Source organism: Perognathus longimembris, chromosome 5 (assembly GCF_023159225.1).
Source record: "Perognathus longimembris pacificus isolate PPM17 chromosome 5, ASM2315922v1, whole genome shotgun sequence".
Classification (NCBI taxonomy): Eukaryota; Metazoa; Chordata; class Mammalia; order Rodentia; family Heteromyidae; genus Perognathus; species Perognathus longimembris.
The window spans coordinates 39912951-39938498 of NC_063165.1; the positions used below are offsets into that span (position 1 = coordinate 39912951).

At 38.9% G+C, this 25548-nt stretch overlaps 1 protein-coding gene and 1 long non-coding RNA gene across 10 annotated transcripts in view; one reads left to right on the forward strand and one right to left on the reverse strand.

The window, feature by feature from the left end:
• Positions 1-25548, forward strand: part of Phldb2 (pleckstrin homology like domain family B member 2) — a 200623-nt gene that overhangs the window by 72792 nt on the left and 102283 nt on the right. For 8 of the 9 annotated variants that reach the window (XM_048346584.1, XM_048346577.1, XM_048346579.1 and 5 more), the window contains one exon: positions 20648-20777. In XM_048346584.1, the coding sequence (XP_048202541.1) occupies positions 20693-20777 (85 nt within the window). In that variant the 5' untranslated portion in view covers positions 20648-20692. Of the gene's footprint in view, positions 1-20580; positions 20596-20647; positions 20778-25548 lie in introns of those variants that run through there. The other variant, XM_048346585.1, reaches the window with a different exon arrangement.
• Positions 481-25548, reverse strand: part of LOC125351677 — a 28360-nt gene continuing 3292 nt past the window's right edge. The window contains exons 2-3 of the long non-coding RNA XR_007210994.1: positions 8307-8310; positions 481-523 (exon numbers count right to left, since the gene is read on the reverse strand). This is a non-coding gene — a long non-coding RNA (uncharacterized LOC125351677). The remainder of the gene's footprint in view (positions 524-8306; positions 8311-25548) is intronic.

Sequence of the window (25548 nt, forward strand, 5' to 3'; positions counted from 1 at the left end):
TTAGAGCATTCTCAGTTTGTGTCTTCTGCTGTAGATCAGCTTCAGGCTTAGAGTGGGTCATCTTGGGGAAATCACTGGCTGCCTGATTTTACCTCTAACAGTGAAAGAAGAACACCAATTGGGAGTACTCTATAATACCACTTACTTTTAATTTTTTCCACAGTAAGTTCATAAAAAAGTGGAGTAAGACAAGTTAATTTTTTGCATTTTTCTATTTATTTTTAACTCTCATACCAATATTGTACTAAAGAAAGAGAAAGAGAGAATACTTGGGCTATCATAAACCAGGGGTAAGGTATGTGATATATAATTCTTTTTTTTTTTTTTTTTTTGGCCAGTCCTGGGCCTTGGACTCAGGGCCTGAGCACTGTCCCTGGCTTCCTTTTGCTCAAGGCTAGCACTCTGCCACTTGAGCCACAGCGCCACTTCTGGCCATTTTCTGTATATGTGGTGCTGGGGAATCGAACCCAGGGCCTCATGTATACGAGGCAAGCTCTCTTGCCACTAGGCCATATCCCCAGCCCTGTGATATACAATTCTAAAGAGCTGTTTTGCAAAAGAATAAAGAAAGGAAAATAAGCCATCTGAATTCAGTTCACCTGAGTTTGCTTCATTTTTTTCATCTTAAGTGAATGACCTATCTTCATCTTCAATCATGACAGACCAAGACATATCTTACCACACTGATTGATCCCCTTCTGGGAGATACTGGATAGCAGAGCTTTACTTTAATTTCCAGGGGCTTTTTATTTTTTCTTTTCTTCTTTTTAGGAGAAGTTTTAAAATAAAGAATTTTGAAAAGCTATCTATAATATCCAAAAAAACAAAGTGGGCATCTGGGTATATCATTAGTATATTCCCCATGGATATAATGTACTTCCCGACAGGAAAGAAATCCACTATTTTTCTCAACCCCAATGCTGTTCATCCTTCAAAAGATAACCCACTCTCTTACCAAGGCTTATTCTGGCTCTCTTTTGTTCTTTCTGTTTATCTCAAAAGTAAATGTCTGTAATCTTATCTGAGTGTATGGGAAACAGTGTGTACTGGTATTAGAATTAGGAAATTCAAAGGGAATACCAAAATTGAGAGACAAAGGGTAAAATAAGAGAAACAACAACAAAAGCAATACTTGCAAAACTGTTTGGTGTAAGTGAACTGAACACCTCAGGGGGGGAAAGGGGGAGGGGGGAGGGGAGTATGAGGGACAAGGTAACAAACAGTACAAGAAATGTATCCAATGCCTAACGTATGAAACTGTAACCTCTCTGTACATCAGTTTTATAATAAAAACTTTTAAAAAAAAAAGTAAATGTCTTTGGTGATGGAGATTTTACTTCCCAAGATGTATCTCTGTTTAGCAAATAAATTATTGACTTAGAGACCAAGCAAAGCAGGCAAGACCTCATTTAGCAACCACATCTGACCTCCTATGAAATATTTTGCAGGCTTTAGTGGTCATGAAGTTTTGAAGACTATTGTCCAAGTAGAAAGTCTAACCAAAAGAAAACTTGGACCAACATCTAATCATCCTTACCCTAGTGGCTTGAGGTTGTTCTTCTTTGTTTTTCCTTGAGCTCTTAAGAGGACCTGATCATATTCTTCTGCCTTTCACTACCACATGTACAAAGTTGGCAAGGGACTTAGTGATCAGCTATTCCAAACCGTTAAGCCATAAATGATTCACTATTGTACATCAATTCTTAACTATTATAATAATTGACACCGATTTTCTGGAGTACCAGTAGATACCCAGTTACTATGTGTAAATATTTAAGCACAAAGATTAAGTTTTTATTTATTTATTTTTTTGTGAGTCGTGCGGCTTGCACTCTGGGCCTGGGCACCATCCCTGAGCTCTTCAGCTCAAGGCTATCACTCTACCACTTGAGCTACAGAGTCACTTCAGGTTTTCTGGTGGTTAACTGGAGATAAGTGTCTCACAGACTTTCCTGCCTGAGCTGGCTTTGAACCATGCTCCTCAGATTTCAGCCTCCAGAGTAGCTAGGATTACAGACATGAACCACTGGCGCCTGGTGGGATTAAATTTTTAAATGACTGAGGAAATATGCTCTATCTTCCAACACCTTTATAACTACCTGGAAACAGCACTAACATTAGAATTTTCAAATCTCTTGAAATTGTTAGACTCCTTGGAATTATATAGAAGATCATAGTGAAGCAAAGAAGGTTTGCTTCACACTGACACTGTCTTCTGTTTAATCCCAGATCCATATTACACTGTATTGTATCTCATATGTGTTATATTTCACATGAGTCCATACCTGTAAACTCAATACACATTAGTTACACATGGTAGCCCTATAACCACCTCTCCGATATACATATGTATTTATTTGAGAGAACAGATATTCACAGACCCTGAACCAAAAACTTGGGCATCAAATTTTCTAAGTTTATGGTGACAACAGGGAAGAGAAAGGAAGAATGAATCCACAAAAACATAGCCAGAAAATCATCACCAGAAAGAGGCTCGCAAATGTATGACATCCATGGTAGCAGTCCTTTGGCTTAGGTATAGTTGGTCCTTCGTATTTCTGGGCTTCATATCCAGGGATTCAGGGGGAAAATGGCACTTGTATTAAACACACAGATTTTTTCCTATCGCAATTTCCAAGGAATATAGTATAGGGCTGGGAATATGGACTAGTGGTAGAGTGCTTGCCTTGCATACATAAAGCCCTGGGTTCAATTCCTCAGCACCACATATACAGAAAAAGCCAAAAGTGGTGCTGTGACACAAGTAGTAGAGTGCTAGTCTTGAGCAAAAAGAAGCCAGAGACAGTGCTCAAGCCCTGAGTCCAAGCCCCAGGACTGGCAAAAAAAAAAAACAAAAACACAAAGAATATAGTATAATACATGTTATGTATACCATATTTATGTGGTATAACATATATAGATTTATAATATAATATATGTATATGTTGTATCCAGTGTTATAAGTAATCTAGATATAGTTTAAAGTATACCCAGGTTCCATGCCACTACTATTCCATTTTATTTGAACTCAGGATCTTGCACTTGCTAGGTAGCTGCTCTACCACTTGAAACATACCCCTAGTCCTCTAGCATTTGTAGATTTGCATGCTGACCATACTCGTCCTCCTTTAGCTCCCACACTCAATTGGAGTTGGCAGGAGATTCAGTGGCCAGATATGAAAAACCTTTATCTGACTCACAAATTCCATCACTGGCATTTTCTGGCTAGACCCTGAGGTGTCTGGAACAAATCTTCCTCCCTGCCCCCAGAGATAACAAGGGATGACTGGGTAAGTGGTGCTTTAGTTTATTAACACCAGGAGTTGTCAGGATATTAACACACTTTATAATTAAAAAGTATCATATCACTAGAACAAATTCCAGAGTCTTGAAAGAGTTCTGCTTTAAACCTCAGCAGCCAAAATATGCTAGCTGGGAGAGTTAAATCCCAAACAGAGTTTAGTGCCAGGGGCCTTTGAAATTATCCTTCCCTGAAGACCTCAAGGAAAGTCTGCTTTTCAGTGGGAATGATTTTGAGCTTTCAGTGTGAATCTGACCTTAATTAAGTCTGTCTCCAGACCTTGAGACAGGACCAAAAAAAAAAAAAAAAAAAAAAAAAAGCATATGGATGGATTTTACATGCTTGTTTTTTCTGACCAGCCTAGACTCATAGTTCCTGTAAGTTCCCAAGAGATTGACTATTCCATGGTTTCAAGTGCAAGTGGTAGAGAATGTGTAATTCACATTGTATTACTCTGAGTACTGCAGGGGGAAAAAAACAGAACTACATAATTCAAGACAAAGAAAGATTTGCTCTAAGGAATCAATTTATGCAGTGATAAAAGCTGACAAATCAAGGATCTTCAAGGTAGGCCTGAACTGAAATTGTGGCTAGAACCTAAAGCCTGGCAAATTTCACTTTTTCAGGCAACGTTAGGCTTTTTGTCTCCTCACACCTCTAACTAATTGGATGAGGAGGAGGAATCTGCTTTGTTCAAAGTCTACTTGTTTAAATGTTAACATAGTTGAAAAAAATACCTTGTCCCAGCAACATCCAGACAAGTGTTAGAACAAATAGTATCTGGATACAGTGGCTCAGCCAGCTTGCCCTATGAAATTAACCATCACTGGCTGAATCTGGTTTTGAACACAACAGCTGGTAATGGTACTATAAATCAGACCTTATTTGCCAAATGCTGTTCTATTTTTTTTTAAGTTATACATCAACATTATCGTCTTGCTATTCTACCTAGGAAAGTATCAGCAACCTAAGGGAGGCCCAGCAGTCTGACTAATAATAGTCAGAAACTCCAGGTTTTATTTCCATTCCAGATGGCTGGAAGGCAAAAATATTCTGAACTAGAAAGATATATAGTGTCCATGCGGTAGCAGCTTCACGAAACATGACCACATTTTCCCAGGAAGAGTTTGAATTTCAGCTGTCAAGGAATCTTACATTTTGCAAATTGGGGTGATATGTCAAGCCCCATAAATGCAGCAAGCTAGGTGACTTATAGTTATACTGATAGCCTTCCTGGCTACTTCTCAAGGCCACATCAGTAGGGGGTAAAGTTAGGTATTAGTTTCTCACATGATGCTGTTCTCTAAGTCTTTTGCACTTCACATTAGAAATAAAAAGTGTCCATATCTATATAGGGCTGGGAATATGGCCTAGTGGCGAGAGTGCTTGCCTCCTATACATGAAGCCCTGGCTGGGTTCAATTCCCCAGCACCACATACATAGGAAACGGCCAAAAGTGGTGCTGTGGCTCAAGTGGCAGAGTGCTAGCCTTGAGCAAAGAGAAGCCAGGGACAGTGCTCAGGCCCTGAGTCCAAGGCCCAGGACTGGCAAAATAATAATAATAATAATAAATATGTATATATATATATCCACATGTATGTGTGTGCATGCAAAATGTGGGAGGCGGGAGGCATGTGTGTATACATATACATACATAAATCTGGATTCAGTAAAGTTTCTCTTAAGGTCCTAAGAACCCAAATAAAAATTGCCATACTTTATAGACACTCAGAAGGCATAGAATTATGTCATCTCTTTGATATACACTGAGTTTAAAAATGTGTAGTCTGTGATGTAGGAATGCTAAGTATTATGAAAATAGCACGAGTTAACACTAATTGTTTAGGACACGGTCAGGCACATTTTGTCTACATTGCTGCCAGCCCTTAAATACAAGACAATGTCACTGATTCCTAAAGGTAAAAAGAAGACCAAATACATTTGTCTAATAGTCAGACTGCACAGGACACAATTTCCAGAGTTGGCATATCTGGTGTCTTTATGAAAATGGATGATGATTTAAAAGAGGGACTTTCCAGTCTCCTCTCAACCCTGAGGGATCTAGAGCATCATATATAAGAAGTGTAGTTCCTGTAACTGAAAACCCACTCTTCAGCAGTCCCCAGACCACCTCACAGTGCCTGAATTTTCTTACTTTAAAGGATGGAAATTTATCCATTACAGTGAAAATCCAATGTGAAAGACCAAAGCCAAGGAATAGAATCTTTCCTATGAGCTCTAAGAAATGGCACATTGCAGGAGATGAAGTCTGAGGTCAGAGGGGTTAACTGAGGACTTCAGCTTTCCTCTCCCCTTTGGTTGAAATTCTCTCCTTGAGATCAATGCCCAAAATCACCAGAAATCTTGTTTCCTTCTTAACTTCTTCATTTTTGGTTCACACACTACATATCAGATGCAGCTCTGTGAATAAGTGCATGAGAGACACACTCATTGCCCTTAAAGAATTCTTATGTAGCCCTTAAAATGAATGCAAATTGTTGTCTTTAAGTATTCACAGGGAATTGCTTCTACAAGCTCCTCCCAAATATCAGTCATTGACCAAATATCTAGGTAGATGCAGTGGCTTCACCAAGTTGCTACCTAAAAATAACCATCACAGGCCCATGCTCTTGGGTAAACAGTAGGCACTACTACTAAAAATAAGGGTTGTGCTAATAAAAATAAGTTGGCCTTGCTCAAGTTCCTTATATAAGTTAGTATACTAACTATTTATATACATCCTATGTACACTCTCCTGAATACTTTAAGTCATGCTTGGAATATTGATAATACCTAAAGCAAAACAAAATCTGTATAGTTGTTATACTCTATTATTGAGGGAATTATGACACCCCCCAAATGTTTGTACTTATTTCACATAGATCCAGATTTATTTCCCAAATAGTTGCAATCCACAGTTGCTTAAACCCACAGATGCAGAACCTACAGATACAGAGATCCATCTGTACCTATAACCCTAACAGACCTGGTTAAGTAGAATACTATATTTATGAAGTGATAGCCTAGGGACAAAGAAAGGACCTCTGAAGCCCACAGTAATTTGTTTTCCTGGGGGAGCCTCTGGGATGATGCAATGGTGAAAGGAAAAGCCTTTCATAACCTATGGGCTCAACGTGATGTTAGGGTTCTCAACTAGAGCAACTTTCAGAAAGTCTGAGCACAGCAAGACCTCGGGTCAGGGAGGAAGATGAGAGTAGTGAAGTATCCTCATCACCCCTTCCATTTGGAGCCACAGTTCGTCATTTAAAGAAGCTGAAAATCCAACAACCCTCACTGAGCAGAGCTAGGAGGCACAGTCCGCGGTCTCATATTAGTACCTTGAGATGAAATGCCATTCTGACACTCTGAATACTACACCATTACAGCTAAAAGTTTTCAAACGAAGTTGTACCATAGCACAATGCTTTACAAGAAAGGTGTTTGTCCCTGAATTGTGGAATCCCTGTGTCTCTAGAAGATAAGGGTTTAAAACCAAATAACACCTCTAATCACTGATCTCGAGTCCTCTTAAAGTAGCCAGGCACCCTGTGTGCAGGCTGTGCAAACTTCTCATTAGCATTTGGATTTCCACTGGCCAAATACTCTGTTGAATTTCATAGCCTTGTCTACTCACATCTGTACACAAACCTGAAAACTGGAGACAAACCTAACAGTCACAGGGCAGTGAGCATTCACACTGTGGGGTCCTTAGAACCATAATGAGTATTGGTTACATACTGTGCTCGAAGCCATATCTTCTTGATTTTTCAGGACTCAACTCACCCAGTGTTCCTCACCAGCACCCTTGCCATGGGGGTGTAGAGATGTATGATTGTGGGAGGAAATAGAGGGAGAGTGGAAGAGAGCAAAGAGATTTAGTTCACTTCTTAAGTTCTGTCTGTCTCTTTATGCAATTTAGTCTCATCTTGGATTACTCACAAAAATGCATAATCTTTCAAAGCCCTGTTCCTCCCAAATAAGTTTTAAGATTATGACTATAGACAACACACTTGGAGATAGCTGAGAGATGGTATATTGCTAGGAACTATGGTGTGCTGCCCAGATCTTTACTGGTCTCTTCCATGTAGTGCTGATCTGAGCTGCTCCCAGGCTGGGCTGATGATTCTGTTGGCACTGCTGCTATAGACACAGGAATTCGTGATTTATAGTCAGTTTCTCTCAGCTTGTCTGGGCCCAGGAATTTCTACTAATGACTCAGTTTTTCCTCATTCCCCTAGCTCTGGAGTCTACCTGGGCTCTGACTGTCCTTCTAACATGAAGTTACATGTCTCAGCTCTAGTGGCCCCAACTTGGTGAGTTTCAGCCAACTTTTCTCATCCTTGGAGCAAGTAGGAATTTCTAAATCTGTCTATGCCCTCTGAGGACAACGCTAATTCTTGCCTTGTATCCATACGTTCATGTGGATCTGGGTTAGGCATTATTTGTAAATCCCCCAAACAAAATGTTGGAGCCATAATCCCCAGTACCTTCTGTGGCCTTATTTGGAGATAGGGTTACTGAAATATAATTAGTTAAGATGAGATCATCCAAATAAAGTAAGCCCTTAATCCAATAGGACTGATGTTCTTATGAGAGAAGAAACTGAGACACAGATTCCCAGAGGAAAACATCATGTGATGGTGATGTTTTCAGAGGCTGAATTACTGTACCTGGAAGACAAGAAATTCCAAGGTATTCTGGCAAATACCAGAGGTTAAGAGAGCAAAAGGAAGAATCTATTGTATAGGCTTCACAGGAAGCGTGGCTCTACACATACCTTCACTTTGGACTTCCAGCCTCCAAAACAATGAAACAATAAATTTCTCTTGCTTGAAGCTACCCAGTGTGTGTGGTCCTTTGTTCTGGCAGACTTGGGAAATGAATGTACTTTCTGAGGATAGAGTTGGGATCTTCTGAGTCCTGCGATTGGGCCTCCTTCCAGCATCCCAAGCAAGAAGCAGAGCAATTCCGCTTCTCTTCTATCCAGCATCGCTCTACATCATACCCACCTCCACCACCTAACCGTTGCTCACTGTTCTATGGATGCCTGCTCTCATCCACCACATCAACTGAGCTATGTAATGCACTCCCCTGAATTTTAGATTTTGAAATGCCTTCTTATTAATTTTTCATTGCTCTTGGTCAAACCATGCACAATGAATCTATGAGTAAAGACGACACATTGTCTTCTGGAAGGCAGAAGCTGAAGCATTTCAAAGTCTTCAGATTCCAAGAATGATGCACATCCAGGGACCATCCACAGAGCTTTCCACAATGAGAGAAAGTTCTGAGGCTAAAGATAATTAAGAGCAGGGCAGTCAGCCACAGGATCAGGCCTCAATGGCTTCTCTATTTGTACCACCCTCCCCTCTTCTTGAGAAGTGAGCACATTTTTCCCATGCCTTCTGGTCCTCCTCCACTGGCAGTCTGCCCAATTCCTTCTGGATGTCTGGATCAGAAACCACCTGCCAGACTTGCTGTCATCCACGCTTGTCAGAGGGAATCAGAGACAGTATATCTCCACACAAAGACATTTTTATATGATTCATTTGGGGGCTTCAATTTCAAATCTTAGTGTGTGTTAAGGTGCATGGTGGGTTTGGCATGAGTGTTCTTACATTTCTCTAACTTTCTGTGCCATGTCTTTCTTGATGGCCTCATCTTCTAAGCATTGCGATTTAATTTCTAAATTCAAGTAAAATTTTCCATAGCACACTGAAAGGAAAATATATCTTAGGTTTTAACATTGGCATAGGTGAGAAAACAGCAATATAAAAAAGAAGAGATGTGCATAAACGCTTTGAGTATCATATCCAGGTAATTGGATGAACAAAAATCACTATAGTACACTTGAACAAATATACAAAAAACTGAGTTTCTTTTTTTCATATTCAACCCATATTCTTACTTCTGTTGATATATTTCTGCTTTAGTAATATATGAAGAGTCTTTGTTGTTTTTGTTGTTGTAGGACTTGAACTCAAGACCTGGGCACTGTCCCTGAGGTCTTTTGCTCAAGTCTAGTGCTCTACTACCTTGAGCCACAGCATCACTTCCGGTTTTCAGTGGTTAATTGGAGATGAGTCTTATGGACTTTGCTGCCCAGGCTGGCTTTAAACCAGGATCCTCATATCTCAGCCTCCTATGTATCTATGATTACACATGTGAGCCACCAGCACCCAGCTATATGACAATTCTTACACCATGAAAAGAAAAGACCTGTAAGACTTTAGGATACTTTTTTTCAAAAAGTGCTCACCTTTTAAACTCTTCGATGTAGGCTCATACAGCGTGAAAATCATATTGAGTATACATAGAATAGAGTGAGATAAGTAGATATCCTCAATTGAAATAATACACAAACCACACTTCTCTATTGGTAATTTCTGCATTGTTTTAGTTTCACTTGGATATTCTCAGTTTGGGGCTTACTTAGATCTTTACTCTATCAGTGGGTTAGAACAGGGAAGGAAGCCAGGTTCTCTCTGAGGAAGGAGGGTCTTGAGTACAAGGAGAATATGAGCAGCATAGCAAGACCTGTTACAAAACAGAAAAAGAAAGAAAGAGAAAGAAAGAAACAAAGAAAGACAGAAAGAAGGAAGGAAGGGTAAAAGGACAGAGGAAAGGAAGGAAGGGAAAAAGAGAGAAAAAGACAGAAAGAGAAAGAATGAAAGAAAGGAAAGAAAAAGAAGAAATAAAGGAAAATGGAAATATAATTAGCTGCTCTGTGGTTAAGAGGCTTAAATTAAGAAGAATGAAATTATTTGGAATCAAACTTGGTTTACCTTTAATTCATCCATCTTTCTCATTTCATCTTTATAGGCTTATTATTTATGTTAAAATTATAAAACTAAATATTTTGTTGTCATGTGGTATTTTAAATTTAAGCCTCAAAAATATAACATCTAGATTGAGTTCCTTCAACATAACATTTGTTTAAAATATCCAGTTGTTCAAAAGGATAACCCTGAAACATAAAGGAAAACTATATCTACATATGGGTAACCAAAACACTCATGTCTTTTTTCTTTCTGTTACCTGAGTACTAAGGAATCTTGGTAGATAAATCAAGAACTGGACTCTAATCATTGCCTCAAATATCAGGAGTTCTGGCTAGAAGAAAAATTAATAATAGCAGAACAGAGAGGAGATCCTGAGAGCCCAGCTGTAATTTCAAAATTTTGTTCCATGGCAAGGTAGGAATGCAAGAACGTCACTAGTCCACATTCCTTTGACCATTCTGCCAAGGAGGTGCGGTCATGTGGTGAAGAGTGGAGTTGATTTAGTCAGCTGAATCAGAGCCCTCTGCCAGAGGGCTCTGCTTCTCTGTATCTCAGGGAACAGTTTACCTCAGGCAGCAAAACAAGAATGCATATCTGTAATTTCTAATTATAGGATGGATCCCAGACAGGACTTGATGGGTGGTTTGGAATCAACCTTCATCATTAGTTCTTTTACCTCTTACAAGTACAAGTCCATTCATTGGCAAAGACAACATATCATTATAGCTCTTTGGAGTTTCCAAGGCTAGGAAGTGTGGAGTGAGCACTGCTAACAGGAATGTTAAAGCACTCCTAGCTCTAGATAAATAGATATCTGTCATAGCTATGCTAAAGGAATGTGAGGCAGTATGACCACCTTCGTTTTACTAACGTGAGGAAAAACTCATCTAACAAAGGATAGAAGTCATTAATTTAAAATAGTTCAATGCCTTAAAGTTGGTTCATGATCCTGTATAGGGCACTTTCTTTGCCTTCATTCACTCAGGTTATTTATTCAGAAGGCCTTCAGAGCAGACTGCAATGAATGATCAGTTATCATCTTCTGTGCTTTTAAAAGGAATAAGGCATAGCACATAAGAAGTGCTCTGTTGAATCCTGAATGAATAATCAAAAAGCAAAAGACATATCAGAAATCACTTTCTCTGTTCTTATTTTAATTATACTTTGCAGGATACATATTTAAAGCTACAACTGTGAAACTGAGGGTGTGCTTCAGTGGTTTAAAGCTTCCCTAGCAAGTGTAAGGCCCTGAGTTCAAGTCCCAGCAACAGATAAAGATAAAATTAAAATTTACTCTGTAAATTTTACTCTGTAAATGCAGTGAATTGATGCAAGAATCCTGTTAAGACCCTACTGAGCCATTGTCCAAGAGAGTGTTTTGTGAAGTGATTTGAGCTTTCTGTAAAGCACAATATCTGAATGGGAGCTAAAGTCAAATATGCTTGCTCCTTGCAAGCTGCTTGCAGGCTGTACATCTATAGAGGAGCAATACTAACCCCATAAGACTTAGTTTCCTTATACATAAGATGGGAATCTCTATATATCTCTGCTTTCTCCTCTTTCTCCTTTTCCTCCTCTTCCTCTTCCTCCTCCTCCTTCTCTTTTTACCCCTTCCTCTCCTCCTCTTTCTTCCTATTCTCCATCAGAGGTAATATTTTTTCTCTTGCTGCTTATCTTACTAAATATTAAGAATGGTAAAAGAGGAGAGGAAAAAATAAGTCAACATGCTGCTAAATCGTGTTCTCATAGTATCCTACTGTGAAAGATCAGTAAACTTGTCTCTTTCGATTTGCCCTCCTGAAATTGATCCACCTGCCTCTGAAATGACTTATCTAGGATATTTTAGTGACCAAATTCTTTTTCTTTTTTTTTTCTTTTTTAGGATTTTATTCTATATGGTTTTTTTCTTCTTTATTGTTAAATTGAAGTACAGAGGGGTTACCGTTTCCAAATTCTTTCTCTTATCCCTTGAACAGTTACCTGTAACCTCTAAGGTAAAGTTCAGGGCCATTGGTGTGACGTCTAGGGACTTTTCAGCACTGACTCTGCCTGAGCTTTTAGCCCCAGCTTTTAACACCTACCCCTTGCCAACCTACTTGGTTGTGACTCCGTAAAGCAAAGATTTCAACAAGCAAAGAAAACAAATTTGCTCAATCTCAGTTTCCTTCTGAGAAATATCAGATAACCTGACTGAAAATACATAGGTTGGTATGTAGCTTTTTTGGGGCGGGGTGGGGGGGTATGTAGCTTTGATGGCCAAAAAACAATAGTACTTTTTTTCCTAATTATCTGAAAGCAATGAAGAGATAGACACTGAAGTTTGGCAGAAGAAGGGAAAAAAAATGTCTTCTTCATGAAATGGGAGCACATGACTTAGATGCATGACTTTAGGACTTCCTCAAGGTACACTCCACCTTCCCAAGTGTCGCTCCCCACCAGGGCCTGCTCCGGAAACAGCTCAAAGTAGCAGAGCAACCTCAGCCTCTGAGTGTGACTGGCTGCCATCTGACAAGAACCATTTTATTTCCCAACACACCAATGAGAGGCCTGCCTCCTCTCCTCAGGGACAGAGTGAGTCAACTGGGGCAGGAGGCCAAGAGGTTTTCAGTAACTGATGTCCAGACATGTCAACATGCAGCCAAGGGAAATTGGCTTACCCTTGTCCCAACATCCACTGATTGATTTTTATGTGGGTAATATTTCAAATAAGTGTTCAGAAAATTGGATCACAAAGATATCCCCAGCTGGGTGCCAGTGGCTCATGCCTATAATCCTAGCTACTCAGGAGGCTGAGATCTGAGGATCACAGTTTGAAGCTATCCCAGGCAGGAAAGTCTATCAGCCTCTTAGCTCCAATTAGCCACCAAAAGGCTCAAACGGTAGAGCCATAACCTTGAGCACAAAAGTTCAGGGACAGCTCTCAGGCTGTGAGTTCAAACCCCCAGGACCAGTATACACACACACACACACACACACACACACACACACACACACGGTATAACTGTGAGTGTATTAATCTTTTTATTTCCCTCTCTAACTTCCTCTGTTCTGTAAGCACTGATGATGCAACAGGTATTCAAGTAAACCTTACTTATACAGGTTTTTAAAACATTTTTAGCTTCTAAACAATTCTACTTAACTCCCTTTTAGTTGACCCAATTAAACCTAGAAAATATTTATTGAGTCTTTGCCAAATATGAAACACTATAGGGTAGGAAAAAGGCTTCCCAGTGGTCCTTCAGCCCCTCTATCCTTTCTCAAATAGAATAAAGGAAACATGGTTGCTTGCAAGATGAAAAGGACCATAGACAAATATGCATAGTTGTTATCCTAATTTCCAAATGTCTTCCTGAATATTTAGGGGACTACTCACCCAGAGTATAAAACATTTGCCTTCTCTTGTCATCAGCATCTGCTAGAGCCAAGATACAAAGGGTAAAAGCTCATGGACGTCCATGGGAGGCCATCAATCTTTCCTAATTGCTTCGATATTGCCTCATCTCACTAGAGCTTGTGATTGGTAAAGAGAAGAATTGGGTGAAAGGGTTTGGATGGTTTATTCTAATCCATCTCTACATTGTATAACAATTCAAGGAGAAAATACATTGTCCCATCTCCCTGAATAGAAGCATCATAATTAATCTATCCTGGATTCCTGAATTTTACTTTATTCTTTGTTTAAAGTACATATTGACATTGTATATCCTACCAACCTGTTTGGTTTTCAGTGACCAAATTCTGGAAGGCTGCCCATATTATTGATCCTTAACTAACAATCTTTTTTTAAAAACTTCCTATTATCTTACATCTTATCAACAAGGATTAGATATGAATCATATTGTTTAAAGAGTCATAGTCAGAGTTAAGACTCAACTTCATCAGCATTAGCTCTACTTTTATGGAGTAATTTGCAATTTTGCTCCCCAATCCCACTCCTTCTTACACTAAATGATGCACATAAAAGTACTAAAATGTAGAGTAGAGCTTCATATCTTCTGAATTCTTCCTGATTGCTACATTTCTTTCTCTTCTCCCTCTCATTTTCAGGTGTTTATTAGATTAACAGTAGACATATGGTATAGTTTCTATAGGGACTTCCCATTTTCACGTAACAAATACGTGGCCTCCTATGCTGATGCTGGTATTTCTCCTCAGAAGAGACTGAACAAGTTAAGGTTATCTAATATTCTTTCTCTTTTCTATTTAATTGTGAAGATATCATATTGAGTGACAGTTGTGACTTTGCAAGGAAAAATACTTGTCACTTTATGAGTGTACATAAACCTTTTGCTTCTAAATGCCATGAGTTAGGAAAATGACAAATAAAAGAGGCAACACAGCCCAGAGCCTAATCACATCATAGTCAGCATGCAGGGTTGAGGAACTTCAGGAAATTATATTTGCATACTTTGCTTTGTAGATAGATAGAGAGACAGAAAGAGACAGAGAGAGAGAGAGAGAGATCATAACTCAGTATTTTTAAATTTCTGTATTTACTAAGAACCTACAGGAAGTAGGATAAATAAAAGGGAATCATAGATATTGGAATCAGAAATATTGTAGAAACCTTAGTGAAAAACTTACATAATACATTTTAACCATTTCAGAGGAATCATTTACACTTATCTAATGCAATATGCATTGAATATTGAACAGGATTTTAAAAGAGGCTTCCATACATAAAAATATTGTTAGATTTTAGAGATAATATTTACTTATTTAAAATCCCAACTGTTTCTTTTTCTCAAAATATTTGGGAGCTATGAAGGCAAAAGGAGTGTCGTCACGAGCACATTTCTAAAGTCAGTAAGTTAGTAGAGGCTCTTCTGCAAGCATCAATTTAAACCCATCTGAAGAAGGAATCACTAATCCTGTCATAAAATCCTGCCCCTATCACACAGTATACCCCCACATGGGATCCATTTTAATAATATATTTATGCTCTATTTACTATATCCCAATACATGTTGTCAAGGCCAAATCAGAATAAGTACTGATTGTTCCATATAAGAAAAGGCAAGCAGAAATACCTTCCTGTAGTAATCTAGACAGATACATAGATAAAATTAACATGAATAAAAATATAACTATAGATATAGATGTGGGCTAGATATGCCCTAGAGTAAAGATATAAATAAGTTCAAGGTGGGATTAGCCAAATTGATAAATGCTAGTTTCAAATGTAAGATAGTGTACTAACACCCAAATCTTATATGAGTTTAGAAAACCTAGAGCTGATAATTGGTAGGCCAGATAGATAATGTAAATTACCCAACAGGGTAAAGAAATTTGTGCCAGAGAGAGAGAAATTCTCTCCAACCTTGGGACCAGGCAGCAGCAGGAAAGACACATAGTGCAGTTTCCTAAAATATTGTCTCTGGAATCTGGCTTAGGCCCTACATTTCTGGCTTCAAGTTCATTCCACAGCAGCCTTATCTATACACTATAAGAACCATAGTGTAGAAAATCTGTCCAGGCATAGCTTTGACTGTTCCCACATTTGCTGTATATTTCAGGTTAACATTTGCTCAAGGACCATGATTTGCATGGAAATCAGTGCAACCTGAAAAATGCACTGATTGAAGGGAACCATTGCCAAACTGAAGTGATAATGTTTTAGAACCCTCCTAGAAACAAGACCTTTTTAATTCCTTCTGAACATGCTATCTAAGCAGAATTCAGCAGTTCAAAATTCTTTATCTTTATAGTCAACTTCAAAGCTCCTGCTGTAAAAAGAAGATAAAAGTGTGACATCACTTCCAGGTTTCTCTATACGTTCAAGTCATTACTCATTTTATATGTCTGGCGAGATGAGTTTTGTTTGTGGTTGCTGCTTTGCCTTTTTCCTCACTCGTAATTCAGAGGGGATAGGAATGAGGATGAATCAATCTATGAAGGCCACCCATGCTGTGCTCTTCCAAGCTGGAAAAAAGACTATAAAGACACAACAACGAAATGAAACACATGTTCCCAAACTGAATGCTTCAAAGGACCTTATTGGGATAATTAAACTAGTATGGAGTTTGTGAATTCAATGTGTGTCCATGATACTTTCCTGATTTGGGCCCTTGTATGGTAGTTATCTAGAGAATGTCTTTGTTTGAAGGATTACACAATAACATATTCAATAGCCATGAGCACTGTATATATAACTCATTTTCAGGAAAAGCAATGTTCTTTATTTTTTCTGCTTGGGGTTTTCTAGTTGATCATTGATTTTCCTAGGTTCTCTAAATAAACTATTCTGCCATCTGAAAATAGTTTTAGATCTTTTTATTCTACATCTGCTATTTTTAATTGGTTTTCCTTTTATCTTTAGAAAAAATATTTGACGGTGAGCCCCATTTCTAATTTGAATAGAAATATCATTAATATTTTTTGCTCATGTTGGCTGCAGGCTCAAAATGACATGTTAGAAAACATGCATTTATTATTATTTGAGTGTTTTTTTAAATGAGCATTGAATTTTATCAAAAGTTTTGTTTTGGTTGCATCTTTCAATATCCATATAATTTCTATATCTACTGATATGGTATTCTTATTAATAGACTTCTCTCTATTGGGTCATCCTTGTATTCCAGAAGTAAATTTTACCTTGTCATGGTTTACCTTCTCAGTGTACTACTGAATTTTGTTTTCTAATATTTATTTTAGCATTTTGCATTGGTATCTGGTCATTGCTTGTGAACATGTTTACATATTTAAAATTATTTTCCTTTGAATCATCTTTAGGAAAATAACTTCTCTGAAAAGGAATTTTGTAATAACAGAAAGGACAGGGAAAATTGTAGAAATAGAGATGGGGAGACTTTGAGTTTAGACTCATAAACCTAGAAGACATTTCTGATCTTCTCCTTTCCTTACTGGGTAACTTTAGATGAGATATTCTTCCTCTTTTCCCCTTCACAAAGAAGAATGCACCATAAAAGTTGTGTGACAAGGTCTATAGGGACAATTGCAATTAACAGAAGGTAGACTCACATAAGCATTGGGTATTCTTTTATAAATAATGATTCCTTTTCTACTGCTTTTCACAATATAATTAATACACCGATGTTCAAATACTAAAACAACCTCAGGAGAGACCTGTTATGTCAATTTTAATCATCTCCAGTAGTTTGCTCTGATGAGTAAGCCACAGAAAAGAGTTTTGTGTACAAGGTTTGCATTTGACATTTTCTTTTACAGTTATCACATTCTAGACATTAAGTTATATTCACTCCTCTCTCTGTGAATGTAGAGGGGAAAAGGGAAACTGTGAAAGGAACAGACAATAAAGATCACATTTCTTGCAAATGTACAGTATGTAAGATACTAATTTAGGTGTGTCTAAATTAGTTATTAAATGAGGAAAGTGGACAGTTGGGTCAAGATCACAATACTTGAAAGAACCATCTTGGGAGAAGGTGGGATTGATCATTGTCTCTATATAAGAGTTGAAATCAGTTTTTCATTCTTTTCTTCTTATGCATAATCTCATCAAATGGAGTGTGATGAAGAGATGTGTTTCCCTTCTGAACTCTCAGCTGCTTTATCAGTGTCCTGAACATTAGGAAATCATTCTATATAGATCAAGAGGCATGCTTCTAGGACTCCAAAGGATGGAGACGATAGCTGATAGTAAGACTTTCTGCCTGAGGGGATAAGAATTCTCATTCATTGATGAACTTATCTATAGTTCTTTATTGTGGATGCATTAGATCTATAATTTGCTATTAGAACTAAGAGACTAAGAAAAAAATCTATCACCTTAAAGCTATAATAGGAGTACCTGGGAAAAGAGATGAGCATAAAAATGCTGGGGTTTGTATTAAACCTAGAAAGATGGAGTAAAATGGAAAAGCACAGTTAGTGGGAGACTGCAAAGTACAGATATTAAAATGACTGGCTGGTACCAGTGGCTCATGCCTAAAATAATAGCTACTCAGGAGCCCTGTGATCTGAGGATCATGGTTTGAAGCCAGCCCAAACAGAAAGTCCATGAAACTCTCATCTCCAATAAACTACTCAGAAAGAGCCAGAAGTGGCATTGTGGCTCAAATGGTAGAACACTAGCCTTGAGCAGAAGCAGTGCCCAGACCATGAGCTCAAGCCCCAAGTCTGCTAAAAAAGGAGAGGGAGGAGGGGGAGGAGGGGGAGGGGGAGGGGGAGGGGGAGGGGGAGGGGGAGGGGGAGGAGGAGGGGGAGGAGGAGGAGGAGGAGGAGGAGGAGGAGGAGGAGCCAACTCAACCAGTCCTCTGTCTTCATTATGTCTCTACCTCTTTATTGTTGTTGACCTTGGACAACTTCTTTGTGTTTTATTTGTGCCTTAGTTGCATCGTCTTTAACATGAATGACAGACCACCGGCTATTCCTCTGCACTCGATTCTATCACCACTAAAATCTTTTTTCCTTATTACATCAAGAATAACTTAAACAAACACTGATACTATTGCAACATTTGAAAAGAAGATGGAAGTTAATCAGTTTTGGGGCTACATTGCCATTATTGTGACTTTCTACAATGCTAGTTTTCCTTAGACTCTAGTTCCTCATTTGTAAGATGAAAATGGCAATACTGAGTCATAGAGTTATTGTGAGAATGAAGTGAGAAAATATTTGCATAGTACATCCACAACAAATGGGAGGGTTTATTTCACAATAAGATTTTCCAACTGAAAGTCAAAAATTCCTTAGGAAGCTACCGAGAACAAGGATGCTGGTTTCTTTCTCCCTAATATGGGATCTTTGTCAAAGTTAAAAGATGCTATAGGGGCTGGGGATATAGCCTAGTGGCAAGAGTGCCTGCCTCGGATACACGAGGCCCTAGGTTCGATTCCCCAGCACCACATATACAGAAAACGGCCAGAAGCGGCGCTGTGGCTCAAGTGGCAGAGTGCTAGCCTTGAGCGGGAAGAAGCCAGGGACAGTGCTCAGGCCCTGAGTCCAAGGCCCACGACTGGCCAAAAAAAAAAAAAGATGCTATAGCAACAAGGTTCCCAAGAAAGTTATCATTAAATAATAGATTCAACCAGGCACTGGTGGCTCACACTTGTAAACCTAGTTACTCTGGAGACTAAGATCTGGGGATCACAGTTCAAAGCCAGATAGGCAGAGAAGTCCCTGTGAGATTCTTATCTCCAATTAACCTACGGAAAACCAGAAGTGAGCTGTGGCTCAAAGTAAGACACCAGCCTTGAGGGAAAGAGCTCAGGGGTAGCATGTAAGCCCTGAGTTCAAGCCCCAGGAACAATTTAAAAAATAGATTCAGAATGAAAAATAGAAAATAAGCAACAACAGGGGCTGAGAATATGGCCTAGTGGTAGAATGTTTGCCTCATATGCATGAAGCCCTGGGTTTAATTCCTCACACTACATATATAGAAAAAGCCAGAAGTGGGGCTGTGGCTCAAGTGGTAGAGTGCTAACCTTGAGCAAAAAGAAGCCAGGGACAGTGCTCAGGCCCTGAGTTCAAGCTGCAGGACTGGCACACACACACAAAAAAAGAAAAGAAGCAACAACAAATCCTAATACAACTAGGCCAAAAAAACTGGCATTTTTTTTGGTCTCTGAGTGTTTCTTATTATAATAGTCCCTGTTATCCAAGATTTATACTTCTGTGAACAAAAGACGATCATGATCATAATATTAAGTGGAAAATTCTAGAAATAAACAACTGATAATATTCTGAGTAGTATGCTTAGATCTGAAGCTACACAGCTCATCCTGCCTGGGATATGAGTCTTTCCTTGGTCCAGTGTGTCCACACTGTATATTCTACTCATCTATTTATACTTAGCAGCTGTCCAAAACACTATATTGAATGCTGTTGCACTGCAGTGCTTGTGTTGAAATTACTTTTATTTTATTGAGTAATAGTTTCTGCAAGCTGAAGTAGTGATAGTGGTGGTTTAGATAAGTCTAAGAGAAGCCATAAAGAGCTTCCTTTAAGTGAAATGGTGATATCACTCAACCTAGTAAGAAAAATAAGGGAAAGATAAATAGACTGAAGGTGCTAAATAACAAGTTATTTTGACAGACTAAGAGGGAAAAGAGTCACATTCATATAACTTTTATTATAGCATATTACTATAATTGCTCTATTATATTATTAAAATAGTACCTAATTTATAAATTAAAATTTATTTTAAATGTGTATATACATGAAACAATATAGTGTTGGTGTGCACGTACATACACACACACACACACACACACTAGTTTCAGTACTATTTGCAGTTTCAGATATCCTCTGGGATAGCCACTGGATTTTATTTCTCATGAACGAAAGGGACCTGTTGTATTTGTTTTCTAGGGACCACCAGAAAATATCTATACTTACAACCCTATATTGTGCTGTTGTTGTTGTTTATAGCAACAATATTGAAGTGGAATCATTGTACTACAGGAGAGTAAGTGGTGAGATGGCTTGGTGACCCAGGATGTCTGTTTTTTAACTTCAATAGCAATATTTCCCAGATGGTCAACATCTGTGTTCCACTAATGAAGCTCTGTTGACCTTCAGTTTTCAGAGGTTGGTTCAGCTTTCAGCTTCCCAATTATCTCTCTTTTCTTGTTGAGTACAGGCTGGCTTCAGTACCAGTGTTTCCTTTGAGATTCAGCAGAAGATCATGATGGCAGAGGAAGATACACAGAAAGAGGAGCCCAAGGACAATGGAGGTGCTGATGTATCCTATTTTGATGAGAACTCTGTTGGTGAGTACTTCATTCAGAGACTTTCAACAAGAATTTTTAAGTATATAGAGGGACAGGGCTAGTGTGTTCCAGTATAAATCTAGGAGTCTAGATAGCACTAGCTAATCGGAGGCTGATAATCCCTGCCCAGATCTTTAATTCAAGTGTTCATTAATAGATCTGTATTTCTTACTTCACTGAAGCACTTTGAGAGTTTGTTTAAACCTGATTCTGTGTGACAGGAAGAGTAAAGTAGCTAGTATGGAGGGACTTTTCAGTCATTGAGAAATGAAGTCCTAAACGAGTGGTGGGATGGGATGCATAGAAGAGTTCACCAAGCCAGTGAGCTCTAGAACAACTGATGCTACCATTTCCCCCCAGGAAGTGTAAGGCTCCAACACAACTCCTTCCATTGCCTATGGTTTATGGTTCTGGTTTAAACCATTGCAAAATATTCCCCTTTGGCATTCAGAGAAATAAGTAGCATTATAAAATATGTATTTTCCCAAAACTTCAGTCATACATTAGATGGTCCAGTAACCAGGGGATTTGGGCATGTGCTGAGTACCTGCTTATCTTCTGTATTCCCTGTGACCAGCTCAGTATAACAGTGTTCTTTTGATTAAGGGAAGGTGATTTCAGACTAGATGTAGTATTTTATTTAAATACCCTTTATGTTAAGTTCCAGAGTTAAGAAGGGATTAAAAACAGAAAGCTCCTGGGTAAATAACCCTAAAGATTTTCCTGAAAACAGAAATATATACACTACAATTCTGTGGTATAGGCATGGTGTTTACAACGGAGAAAATTTTAAGGGATTTTTTTTTTTTACTCTTGTGAGAGTCATCAAGTCTACAAACAATGTTGTCACTTAGCCATCACCAGACATGGAGTTGGATAAAAAGCTTTCTGAAGAGGGTGATTTTTGAATTGACTATTATTAGGTAAAATGATTATGAAAGAAGAAGTGATTAAGTGTGATTCACATGATAACTGAAAAGGGTTATGGTGGTAGAAACATTCCTTTTTTATAGGAGGAAGAAGAAAGTGGTAAACTACCAATGAAGGGTGGAAAATAACTTGGAATAACCAGATGGCTTATTTTGTTTGTTTTCATAGTAAACAGAATTCCTGGCCTATTTTTCCCTTAAAGGCTTTGGAGAGTCACAGAAGGATTCTCAGCATTGGAGAGATGAGATTAGATTATCAGTATTTGCAACCAATTTGTGGACTTATTCAACAAATATTTACTGCTATATCTGCCTTACTGCACTGAGAATATAAAAGTAAATAAGACTCTACCTTTCCAATCTAGAATTATTTGGAAGAGGAAAGAAAAGAGTGATGAAATAACGCAAAATTGTTATTTAGTGTTGATATTGAGACAAGAAGCTTTAGGAAATTATAATTCCAATGTCTGACAAGAGGGTGGATAGGTAGCACCATCATCACTATTAGTAAACTTCAAAAACGAATTGTCCAGCACCAAATCTATATCCTGGATTCCCATATGGCCTTAGATTGGGTACTCTAGACTCTTTATCCAAAATGTGCATCTTAATTTCCCTTTATGTCCTGTACATTCCTTTGCTTACTACACAGGAGGAGTCCTTCAATCTCAGGCTTAATGAGGCTCCATCATTGCCCAACACACACATACACCCTGGGCTTATTCTTGACCATGTCTAAGAGTGGGGGTAGAAGGCAAAGAAGGTTGAATAAAAGACTACTGCTGGTGGATATTCAAGACATAGAAGTGAAGGTTGAGGATGAAGCCCTTGTGTTAGCGTGCAGTGCATCCTTAACATGTGGGAGGATCTAGGTTCTATTCCAGAGCCACATAAATAATGAGGCGAAAATGATTTGGCAATGGGTTGCTTAAAGGGGTTAATAAAGAATGAGGGACACAAGAACATTTTCAAATTATGGAGGTGGATGCCTGTGTGTAATAATAGACTTACTTCCAGAATGCAACAGAGAAGGAGGGCCAGAGGTCTCATGTAATGTTTGGGAAGATTGGGCCTACTTTTCTAAGGGACATCTCTATGTATGGATATGGTCTACAAACTCCTCTTTCTGCATCTGTCTGCCCTCCTTGTCTTGAGAATTTCATGGGTTGGAATAAAAACCAATGATTAATATTTCCAAAAAGACCAAAGCATCAGCTGTGTACAGTCATTGAACACTTAACATGCAATACTAATAACTTTCTTTAGATAATCAACAGTGATGTATTAGTTCCATGTAATGATAAACTTCACTGCTATGGATCCTTCACAAAGTTCCATTCTGACAGCCTGTGAAGGTGGCACAACACCAGCCATGAACAAGTAGAGTGAGGCCATCTTGGAGGATTTCCCTATACCAGAGCTCCAGTTCTGCAGTGGAGGAAAGAAGAGAGCAGGTAGTCCTTAGACCTTACCCAGGATTTTGCTAGGGAGATATTATTTTGGTGGTATGTGGGCTTAAACTCATTTAGGGCTCTGTGTTCATTTCTTTTGCACTTACTTTTTAAGTGTCTCACATCCAATCCACATCCAATACAGCTGGAATTACAGGCACGAACCACCACTTTGAGCCCTGTCTGGAATTTTATTTAGAGGCATAGACAATAAAGTCTCAGAAGCTCCACCCATAGTCTTGGTGTAGAAGAAGACTACATCCTTTAAATACATCCCTGTATAATCTGATTCTACTTCCTACACAACCCCAGGTTCTTCCTGCATTTATCAAGCAAGCAAGGTCCAGGACAAGTTTAGAGCAAGGAAATGACATCAAATCTAAAATTCCAATCCCTGTCTCTCCCTTCCCCCCAAGTCCCTCCCAGGTTCTTCAGCCTTATCTCCCACTCCTTCCTCCCTACATGCAGTCTGCTGGGCAGCCTGGATTACTCATAGTTTCCCAATCCTTCTCAGATTCTGTTCTGTTGTAGTGTTCACACTAAGACCCGTGCCCAGAAAACCTTTTTCCTGCAACAGGAAGGGCATATATGCTGTCTTTCCTGATGGATTCACGGGCACAACTTCCCTTTTATTCACACTTATTTGGGTCATTTAAAAAAATAATATATGTTAGTATATTGTTACATTGCAAATACACAGAGCAATAAAGTCTTTACAGAGATGTACCATAAAATGCTTTGGTTTATATCTTTTTCACCAATATTCACCTGTCTGCAACAAATGGGTGCTTTGTAAATTTGTCTCTTTTTTTACACTTGAATGTGTTGAATCTTAGTTCTTACTCTAAGCTATCAAAAGCCAGGCTGTCCCTTTCTCTTTTGTTTTTATTCCTTGGTCATGAACCCCAGATTTCTGCTCTAGTGTTCTCACCATAATGGGTTGCCTTGCCATAGACTTAAAGCAACAAGGGTAATCATGTAATATGGAGGTCAGATCTGGCCAGTGCCATCATTAGCTGTTGGGGGGGGGGGTGTCACACTGGCTCCATTCATCTCAGAGTTAGAGAGGGCAGAAGCTGACTACATCTTCCACCTGCGTGTGACCTGGCATGCTCTGTAGGTGTTGTAACCTCATTGGCCACCTATGTGTGGTAGGCTTGACCATGTGAAATGAAACCTCCCAAACTTCTAGATTTATTTTGGAAGCAGAACAGGGCAGATTTCTTGGTGGATTGGAGAGAAATAGAAAAGTCAGGGTTGACACCAACGTTTTAGGCCTGATTTGGAGATGACTTGAGAAAGAATAGTTGAGAGAAAGAGGAAGGAATTTCAAGAATCCAACATTGGAAATGTTGAGTGAAGTCCATTACAAATACAACTGCATAGTTGCCAATCTCTAAATCGTGGAGAAGGCTGGAGCTAAGACTGAGATAGTAGTTAGGGCACTGAGATATCAAGAGACCACCAAGGGAGTAAGAGTACATAGAAAAGGCCAAGTCTGAACTCTGGACCCTCAGTGCTCAGAGAGTAGAAGGAGTGAAAGGAGTCATCAGTGGGACAGGAAGAAAACCATGACCACATGATGTACAAGTCAAATACAGTATTTCTAAAGGAGAAAGTGATGGAGTACATATTACTGCTGGGAGCTGTAAGGATGTAAAAGAAAGGAAAATGAAAGGTGAAAAGCAATTCTTCCCCTCATGCTGGTGCTCAAACTGAATACCCTGCACATAGATGCTTGGCCACATAGCCAAGGCTAGCCTAGAACTCCTTATATAAGCCCTGTTGGCCTTCCACTTGTGTTCCTCTTGCTTCAGCTCTCCTTCCTCCCCCATTGCTGGGATAACAGGCCTGAAGTCCTGGAAAGAAGCAATCTGTTATTTGTTTATCTTTTGAAGCAGCCTTTAAATTGCACTGCTTTATTTCAACAAGAACAATTGTAGGGAAACAGTAGGAACCAAGTCTAGCCGGAATAAAATGGGAAGGGAGAAATCAAGGACAGCTTAACTACTCAAAGTTTTGTTACAGCTGAACAGAAAGAAAGGACAACTGGCTGTACAAGGAATGGAGTCGGGAAGTTTTGGCTTTTAAAGGATGAACTAAGATAATGCTCCAATAAAGAGGAAGAAAGAGAAGAAAGAATCAGTGAAATATTTAACTGTTGGGTTTGTCTACATGTATTTATTTCCATGGACCAAACATCCAGAACAGGGAAAAAGAAGAAAGTCTGTGTAACACACGAAGCATTCTTGTAGGTGAGGTTCTCCTTAAAGTTAGCTGCCAGACTTTTCCTTGCACGGATGAAATGTCTATTAAATGAGCTATTTGTTAAGTGACTCGTGGGTCTAGTCTATTCCCGGTATATTAATAACACAGAAGCTTATTAACTTG